The 10,091-nt window shown below is 42.4% G+C and overlaps 1 protein-coding gene across 2 annotated transcripts in view; it reads right to left on the reverse strand.

Annotated features, from left to right (window-relative positions):
- kiz (kizuna centrosomal protein) overlaps nucleotides 1-10,091 on the reverse strand; it is a 68,405-nt gene that overhangs the window by 12,028 nt on the left and 46,286 nt on the right. The window contains exons 10-13 of one of the 2 annotated variants that reach the window (XM_016445188.1): nucleotides 6,777-6,942; nucleotides 6,179-6,241; nucleotides 385-471; nucleotides 2-55 (exon numbers count right to left, since the gene is read on the reverse strand). In XM_016445188.1, the coding sequence (XP_016300674.1) occupies nucleotides 2-55; nucleotides 385-471; nucleotides 6,179-6,241; nucleotides 6,777-6,942 (370 nt within the window). Of the gene's footprint in view, nucleotides 56-384; nucleotides 472-6,178; nucleotides 6,242-6,776; nucleotides 6,943-10,091 lie in introns of both variants that reach the window. The other variant, XM_016445187.1, reaches the window with a different exon arrangement.

The raw sequence follows: 10,091 nt of genomic DNA on the forward strand, positions 1-10,091 counted from the left end.
CTGTTTTGCGTTAAAGAGTCCCTGAGCACCTCAGACCTCTCCAATGTGTTGATATCTTTGGATAACAAATTAATAATTTAAATAAAAAAAGAAGGGAAAAGGGTGTGTTATTATTACACATTTATACTACAATATAAAAAAATGCATTATATGCATGTATACACAGGGTTGTTAAGTTTTATGATCACTATAATTATAATGTATATAGAAATATCATATATTTGTCTGATAAAATACAAATATTGACTATGAATAACAGTCAACTCTCCACATTTTTGAAATGTAACTGGGTTAAATGGGCGCTGCACATGTAGTTTAAAAGAGAAAGGGCTATTTATGTACATATATTATTCAAATTAAAAAGTGATTATTATTTTCCGTTACCTGACGGCTCAGAATTCTGCTCCTCCGAGTCACTCCAGTGCCTCTCTTGTGCCACAGACTGTTTAAGCAGCTGATATGCTTTGGTCTCTATAGAAAAAAATTAAATAAAAAAAATTACAAAATGCGAAAGCAGCTAGTGAAATATTTGCTAAAGACCTCGACTTCCAACTTTCCAGAGCCCTGATGCTTGATGAACCAACATCAGCTCTTTAAGGCCACTGATGAGCAAAGAGAGGAGGTGAAAAAGAGTGAGTGAGCACTAAACTATTGATCTAATCCAGACGCACACAGACAGGCTGCCGTCTCGGCAAAAAAGAACCCGCTGGCTTTTGTGTTGACGCACCCTAATGGATTCGTGGAGGAGAGGCGCTGCGTGTCTTAGCTGATTGTGTGAACTTGTGTTGATGTGAAAACCTAAACATTTGTACCCTCAAGATCCTTTTTCTTCATTCAAAGCCCTGATTTACTGAAGCAATCAAATAATGCCGATGATGAGAGAGGAACCACTGATGAGCAAAGAGAGGAGGTGAAAAAGAGTGAGTGAGCACTAAACTATTGATCTAATCCAGACGCACACAGACAGGCTGCCGTCTCGGCAAAAAAGAACCCGCTGGCTTTTGTGTTGACGCACCATCTTATAGGATTCCATTTAAAACACTGTCTTTCATGTTCTATAAACTTTGGAAATTGAGATCTTTAACCAGCGAGCATTCAAGCTTAAAATCATTTTTGAAAATGAGCCCTGGAAAACAAAAGTATGTCAGTTTTAAATGCCGAAAGCAAACAGAAAAACAAATTGCAAAGTGGTTATGCCCCCAAAGACAAAATACTTTCCAGCATCTCGTTATGCTGATATCTCTAGTATGGCATGTTGTTTGTTGCTCGTTTCTTCCGGTGTAATGACTGCAAAATATAGGCATCAGAACCTTGTAGAAAAAGCATCTAAAGATTTCCTTTTTGTTCGCCATATACATAAAACACTATCGTGCATGGCGGCGCTTTACCAACATGGAGACGGCGGAAGGCCAACATTCGGATGCTGTTTCCACTGATGATTGCAAAGTGATGTAATACGAAAGGCAACAGAACTCAACGCAGTCTTCATTAGCTGCCTGTAAACAGCGCATAAGAAGCCAGGGACAGCAGAGGCGGTTTTCTACTACCATAATGCCTTTGATTAGTTGCAGTGAGAAGCTGGACTTCTCTCTCCGTGGCACTCTTGGGCTAGCCCTGCGCATGAAAGGCACAGTTTGAAATCAGATAGCCAAGTGGAATAATGGATAGTTTTAAATTTCTGAGCTGGCGCTGAGACTTGCTACGCGAGGCTTTTCAAAGGATGCCTTGACATCCAGTCTTTTCAAGTCCGCCTCTGGCTGGCATTGTTTAGCAGATAATGAGAACCAATGACAGATCTTGTGCGGCACCCCCAACCAGGCCGGTGGACAATTAAACCTCCACATTATGCGCTCTGAGAATCTCAGTTTCAGCCATACCTAAGGCAGAAGAAAAGAGACTGGTTTGTTTTCTCTGCCGATAATTAGAAGAATTGTTCCACTCTTCAGGTGGGACTTTGACCTCTGATTCACCTTGGTCATCCTTTCACAGCTATCCAGTTGAGAAAAAAAGGGACCCCCATTATCTACTGTGCGAGGAGAAAGACAAAACGGACACAGAAGAACTCCTGAACGGGCACTTCTTCGATCTGCCTTTTTACCTCTAATAGGAATACTTTCCACTGGGCTTTGGTCGGCACTGTCCTCTTCAGCACTTTGAATTCCTGAAACAAAGAAAAGAGAAGGAAAGCGCAGCTCAGAGAGACAGTGGAAGAGCAAGACAGAGGAGAAACGAGAAAGAAAAGAAAGAGAGAGAGAGCTCGGGAAGGGGGTTGGGGAGCTTTTTGAATCTGAACAGCAGGACTGATTAAGACAGGTTTAAAGGGAGAATGAAGGCTGGCTGTCTTTGTCAGAAATGAGATTTGGGCAAAAGTGTATTCTCATGAGGGTCAGAGCTCTGGCATCCTGCGAGTACTCGAGGTCTCCTCTTCAGCCTTCATCAGAACGGAGCCACAGAGCTGATGTTTCCCTGCTTTAAGCACTGAAAATGAACCGTTAATGTGGCTTGCCTGCTTTTGGGGAGTCCCTCTCAGATTCTCTCTCTGATCTATACTGTCCGGCTGAGCACGGCTCTTAACAACTGTGTGTATTTAAACAAGCTATTCATTTGAAACCGGAAAAGCAGATCTTTGCAATAAGCAGAATTTGTAAATGCAATAAAGTGCCAGCTAAGCTGAAATGTCAAACTAGCCTACTAACCTTGTGTTCCAACAGTTTGCTTATTTGTTTTGGAAGGCCTCGCCGGCTTGATTTCCACACTGTCATCCAGAAGAGAGGGCAAGCTACAAGAAGATGACAGTTCACTTTCTGATGGCTGATGGGTCTCAGATTTGTGGGTCAGAAGCCTCTTCAACAGCTCCCCTGCCTGGATGACAAAGAGACGACTTGTCTTTATTTCAGGGTTCTCACACCTTTTGACTTTTCCATAATTTTCCCAGACATACATGATTAGAAAAAAATAACTAGAAAAAAATGTTATTCATTGTGTGTAGTGTCCAGATTCAACCTGGCTAGATTCAATGTGAGATTTAATTTTAGTTTTAATTTGCTAAAACAAAAAAACATGTAGGATTACCACACAGAATCAGCACCCATTGAGTGCTTGTTATTAATTAAACATTTTGGCAGTACTATTGAACACATTTGACCATGTAATTGCCAGAATTCCAAATATTTTCTAGCAAAAAATCAGTGCAGAAAAAGGCCTGATGATCACTCACTGCTCAGCCTCTTATCTTTTCACATAAAAATGATACATTTTTACATATATCTGAGGGCTGATACCACAGACAATAAAACTGCATGAGGGAAGCTAGTGATTGACTTAAACCAGGAAAAATAAAAAATAAAATCATTATACTTATTCAGAGCTCTGCTCTCAACTCAATACTGTTTTTAAGCAATATTGCAAAACGCTAATATTACTAATCTTAGTAAACTGTTAGTTAGACTGTCAGCAGTCATGCTCGGGTCAGGTCCTGAGATCGGAATTAAGTTTCTCTGGATGAGATACAGAGCAGACAAAACAACAGAAATATACATAAACAATATGTAAACCACAACTACTGTATAAAGCAAGCCAAATAGTCACTGCACAACTAAAAAATGCTGATAAATTCTGCAGGGTGTCAAGAGAAACTGAATCAGAAATAATGACAAGGAAGGGAGGTTAGATGTCAAATATTATCATACCCTAGCAATAGATTCACACATCAGAGGCCAAATGCCACATAACACAGTCTCATAACAACAGGAGTTGTTAACACAGTCTCATAACAACAGAGAACATCAACCCCATAACCTCATTTTAACAAAAAAGTGGAGAACTTTATAAAACTGGAATTTATAGCAGGGCTGCCCCTAGGAAAGACCCATATATATTTTACAGGATGAGATCATTTTACTGGATCAGCTGCATCATATTTAATATGTAATTATTACATATTCCAGGATAATAATGCCTCCATATTCACCACTACAAACATTACAAAGTGGTTCTATGGGCACTAGCATGAATCACTGAAGCTTTAAGAGCAGTTTCAGCACTGCTGAAGTAGATTTCCAGTTTAATTCATTAAAGAATTGGGAGTTTTTCCTAGAAAAATGAAAAAGAAAGAAATAAAAAAATAGGTTTGTTTTGATGCATAAAAACGCTCCGGTTACTAACGTAACCTTGGTTCCCTGAGATAAGGGAACGAGCGTTGCATTGACACGCTTATGGGGAAACTCCTGTTTACTCTGATATTGAAGTCTGATTTGTTCACGTTCGTGTGGCTGCACGAACCAATGGCACTTCAACCCGCCAAAAGAGGAGGAGCCGACCTTTATATAAGTCGGCTCTGAGCGCCATTTCGGCAGAATCTTTCGACTGAAGCGACAGTCATCGATTCGAGGGCAGCCTTATTGCAAGGCAGCCTCCGCAACGCTCGTTACCTTACCTCAGGGAACCGTGGTTATGTTAGTAACCGGAGCATTCCGTTTTGAATGGTCTCTCCCGTTGTGTTAACACGCTTATGGGGAACACGTCCAATAGCGCTGTGCTATAAGCAAGTGCAGAAATGAAGCTGCTCTGCGAGCCCAGCCCCAAAGCACTCGTACTGAGGGCTCCGGTAAGCATGAGCCAATAATGAGACCCAAGGGGTTTAGGCTGAGGACTACATAACATAACCCTCTCCACTTACAAAGGTGATTAGATAGAATTAAGTGGACAAAATCTGTGCCTGCAGGGCAGGGACATCCAAGTTATAAAACCTGGTGAAGGTAGACGGCGACGATCAGCCGGGGGGCTGCACAAATATCAGCAATAGAAATCCCGCTGGACCAAGTCAAGTCACCTTTATTTATATAGCGCTTTTAACAATACAGAATGTGTCAAAGCAGCTGTACAGCATTAATTAGGAAAATAGTGTGTCAATAATGCAAAATGACATTAGTAAACACTCAATTTTCAGTTAAAGGCAGTTCATCGTTGAATTCAGTGATGTCATCATCCAGCTCAGTTCAGTTTAAATAGTGTCTTGTGCAATCAAGTCGACGATATTGCTGGAAATTAAGTGTCCCCAACTAAGCAAGCCAGAGGCGACAGTGGCAAGGAACCAAAACTCAATCGGTGACAGAAGCCCTGTAGGAGTCCATTCCTCTGGTGGAGTGGGCCCTCACACCTATAGGGCACTGCAAGCCCGCTGAGGCGTAAGTCAAGGCTATAGCATCTACTATCCAGTGAGATAGTCTCTGCTTCGTAACCGGCAGCCCTTTAGAACGGCCTCCGAAGCACACAAAGAGCTACTCTGAATGTCTAAACAGGCCAGAGCGCTCAACATACACTCTAAGAGCCCATTGGGGAGCGCTAGAAGGGTGATGACTTGTGGTCTAAATGGTGTGGAGAGCACTTTCGGCACATAGCTGTGTCTCGGTTTGAGGACGACTCTACAGTCGTTAGGCCCAAACTCAAGACATGAAGCACTGACTGACAGTGCTTACAGGTCACCCACTCGCTTGATCAACACTAAAGCCAAAGGGAGGGCGGTCTTAAACGACAGAGGCCGCAAGTCAACCGACTGGAGCAGCTTAAAGGGAGGGCCCCGTAGGGCCTTGACGACTATAGATAAGTCAAGTCACCTTTATTTGTATAGCGCTTTATACAATACTGTGCCAGAGCAGCTTTACAGTGTCAAACAGGAAAATAGTTTGTCAATGATGCAAGAAGACAATAACAGAGCCATTTTTCAGCTAAAGTCAGTTCATTGATGATTCAGTGATGTCATCATCCAGGCTGGGACTTGCTACCCGAGGCTTTTCAAAGGATGCCTTGACATCCAGTCTTTTCAAGTCCGCCTCTGGCTGGCATTGTTTAGCAGATAATGAGAACCAATGACAGATCTTGTGCGGCACCCCCAACCAGGCCGGTGGACAATTAAACCTCCACATTATGCGCTCTGAGAATCTCAGTTTCAGCCATACCTAAGGCAGAAGAAAAGAGACTGGTTTGTTTTCTCTGCCGATAATTAGAAGAATTGTTCCACTCTTCAGGTGGGACTTTGACCTCTGATTCACCTTGGTCATCCTTTCACAGCTATCCAGTTGAGAAAAAAAGGGACCCCCATTATCTACTGTGCGAGGAGAAAGACAAAACGGACACAGAAGAACTCCTGAACGGGCACTTCTTCGATCTGCCTTTTTACCTCTAATAGGAATACTTTCCACTGGGCTTTGGTCGGCACTGTCCTCTTCAGCACTTTGAATTCCTGAAACAAAGAAAAGAGAAGGAAAGCGCAGCTCAGAGAGACAGTGGAAGAGCAAGACAGAGGAGAAACGAGAAAGAAAAGAAAGAGAGAGAGAGCTCGGGAAGGGGGTTGGGGAGCTTTTTGAATCTGAACAGCAGGACTGATTAAGACAGGTTTAAAGGGAGAATGAAGGCTGGCTGGCTTTGTCAGAAATGAGATTTGGGCAAAAGTGTATTCTCACGAGGGTCAGAGCTCTGGCATCCTGCGAGTACTCGAGGTCTCCTCTTCAGCCTTCATCAGAACGGAGCCACAGAGCTGATGTTTCCCTGCTTTAAGCACTGAAAATGAACCGTTAATGTGGCTTGCCTGCTTTTGGGGAGTCCCTCTCAGATTCTCTCTCTGATCTATACTGTCCGGCTGAGCACGGCTCTTAACAACTGTGTGTATTTAAACAAGCTATTCATTTGAAACCGGAAAAGCAGATCTTTGCAATAAGCAGAATTTGTAAATGCAATAAAGTGCCAGCTAAGCTGAAATGTCAAACTAGCCTACTAACCTTGTGTTCCAACAGTTTGCTTATTTGTTTTGGAAGGCCTCGCCGGCTTGATTTCCACACTGTCATCCAGAAGAGAGGGCAAGCTACAAGAAGATGACAGTTCACTTTCTGATGGCTGATGGGTCTCAGATTTGTGGGTCAGAAGCCTCTTCAACAGCTCCCCTGCCTGGATGACAAAGAGACGACTTGTCTTTATTTCAGGGTTCTCACACCTTTTGACTTTTCCATAATTTTCCCAGACATACATGATTAGAAAAAAATAACTAGAAAAAAATGTTATTCATTGTGTGTAGTGTCCAGATTCAACCTGGCTAGATTCAATGTGAGATTTAATTTTAGTTTTAATTTGCTAAAACAAAAAAACATGTAGGATTACCACACAGAATCAGCACCCATTGAGTGCTTGTTATTAATTAAACATTTTGGCAGTACTATTGAACACATTTGACCATGTAATTGCCAGAATTCCAAATATTTTCTAGCAAAAAATCAGTGCAGAAAAAGGCCTGATGATCACTCACTGCTCAGCCTCTTATCTTTTCACATAAAAATGATACATTTTTACATATATCTGAGGGCTGATACCACAGACAATAAAACTGCATGAGGGAAGCTAGTGATTGACTTAAACCAGGAAAAATAAAAAATAAAATCATTATACTTATTCAGAGCTCTGCTCTCAACTCAATACTGTTTTTAAGCAATATTGCAAAACGCTAATATTACTAATCTTAGTAAACTGTTAGTTAGACTGTCAGCAGTCATGCTCGGGTCAGGTCCTGAGATCGGAATTAAGTTTCTCTGGATGAGATACAGAGCAGACAAAACAACAGAAATATACATAAACAATATGTAAACCACAACTACTGTATAAAGCAAGCCAAATAGTCACTGCACAACTAAAAAATGCTGATAAATTCTGCAGGGTGTCAAGAGAAACTGAATCAGAAATAATGACAAGGAAGGGAGGTTAGATGTCAAATATTATCATACCCTAGCAATAGATTCACACATCAGAGGCCAAATGCCACATAACACAGTCTCATAACAACAGGAGTTGTTAACACAGTCTCATAACAACAGAGAACATCAACCCCATAACCTCATTTTAACAAAAAAGTGGAGAACTTTATAAAACTGGAATTTATAGCAGGGCTGCCCCTAGGAAAGACCCATATATATTTTACAGGATGAGATCATTTTACTGGATCAGCTGCATCATATTTAATATGTAATTATTACATATTCCAGGATAATAATGCCTCCATATTCACCACTACAAACATTACAAAGTGGTTCTATGGGCACTAGCATGAATCACTGAAGCTTTAAGAGCAGTTTCAGCACTGCTGAAGTAGATTTCCAGTTTAATTCATTAAAGAATTGGGAGTTTTTCCTAGAAAAATGAAAAAGAAAGAAATAAAAAAATAGGTTTGTTTTGATGCATAAAAACGCTCCGGTTACTAACGTAACCTTGGTTCCCTGAGATAAGGGAACGAGCGTTGCATTGACACGCTTATGGGGAAACTCCTGTTTACTCTGATATTGAAGTCTGATTTGTTCACGTTCGTGTGGCTGCACGAACCAATGGCACTTCAACCCGCCAAAAGAGGAGGAGCCGACCTTTATATAAGTCGGCTCTGAGCGCCATTTCGGCAGAATCTTTCGACTGAAGCGACAGTCATCGATTCGAGGGCAGCCTTATTGCAAGGCAGCCTCCGCAACGCTCGTTACCTTACCTCAGGGAACCGTGGTTATGTTAGTAACCGGAGCATTCCGTTTTGAATGGTCTCTCCCGTTGTGTTAACACGCTTATGGGGAACACGTCCAATAGCGCTGTGCTATAAGCAAGTGCAGAAATGAAGCTGCTCTGCGAGCCCAGCCCCAAAGCACTCGTACTGAGGGCTCCGGTAAGCATGAGCCAATAATGAGACCCAAGGGGTTTAGGCTGAGGACTACATAACATAACCCTCTCCACTTACAAAGGTGATTAGATAGAATTAAGTGGACAAAATCTGTGCCTGCAGGGCAGGGACATCCAAGTTATAAAACCTGGTGAAGGTAGACGGCGACGATCAGCCGGGGGGCTGCACAAATATCAGCAATAGAAATCCCGCTGGACCAAGTCAAGTCACCTTTATTTATATAGCGCTTTTAACAATACAGAATGTGTCAAAGCAGCTGTACAGCATTAATTAGGAAAATAGTGTGTCAATAATGCAAAATGACATTAGTAAACACTCAATTTTCAGTTAAAGGCAGTTCATCGTTGAATTCAGTGATGTCATCATCCAGCTCAGTTCAGTTTAAATAGTGTCTTGTGCAATCAAGTCGACGATATTGCTGGAAATTAAGTGTCCCCAACTAAGCAAGCCAGAGGCGACAGTGGCAAGGAACCAAAACTCAATCGGTGACAGAAGCCCTGTAGGAGTCCATTCCTCTGGTGGAGTGGGCCCTCACACCTATAGGGCACTGCAAGCCCGCTGAGGCGTAAGTCAAGGCTATAGCATCTACTATCCAGTGAGATAGTCTCTGCTTCGTAACCGGCAGCCCTTTAGAACGGCCTCCGAAGCACACAAAGAGCTACTCTGAATGTCTAAACAGGCCAGAGCGCTCAACATACACTCTAAGAGCCCATTGGGGAGCGCTAGAAGGGTGATGACTTGTGGTCTAAATGGTGTGGAGAGCACTTTCGGCACATAGCTGTGTCTCGGTTTGAGGACGACTCTACAGTCGTTAGGCCCAAACTCAAGACATGAAGCACTGACTGACAGTGCTTACAGGTCACCCACTCGCTTGATCAACACTAAAGCCAAAGGGAGGGCGGTCTTAAACGACAGAGGCCGCAAGTCAACCGACTGGAGCAGCTTAAAGGGAGGGCCCCGTAGGGCCTTGACGACTATAGATAAGTCAAGTCACCTTTATTTGTATAGCGCTTTATACAATACTGTGCCAGAGCAGCTTTACAGTGTCAAACAGGAAAATAGTTTGTCAATGATGCAAGAAGACAATAACAGAGCCATTTTTCAGCTAAAATCAATTCACTGATGATTCAGTGATGTCACCATCCAGTTCAGCTCTCTTCCAATAGTGTCTGTGCAATCAGTCAAGCGTCCCCAACTAAGCAAGCCAAAGGAGACAGTGGCAAGGAACCAAAACTCCATCGGTGACAGAAATGGAGAAAAAAATCTTGGTTTTTTTTTACAACCAGGCTCAGTCAGGGAGCCAGTTCTCCTCTGGCTAGATGAAACCAGCATGGCGTGGTTTAATTCCAGGCTGCAACACAGGTCAGATTGTGCAGAGGACTTGTCTGGT

The sequence above is a fragment of the Sinocyclocheilus anshuiensis genome, unplaced genomic scaffold (genome assembly GCF_001515605.1).
Source record: "Sinocyclocheilus anshuiensis isolate Anshui unplaced genomic scaffold, SAMN03320099.WGS_v1.1 scaffold1891, whole genome shotgun sequence".
NCBI classification, from domain to species: domain Eukaryota; kingdom Metazoa; phylum Chordata; class Actinopteri; order Cypriniformes; family Cyprinidae; genus Sinocyclocheilus; species Sinocyclocheilus anshuiensis.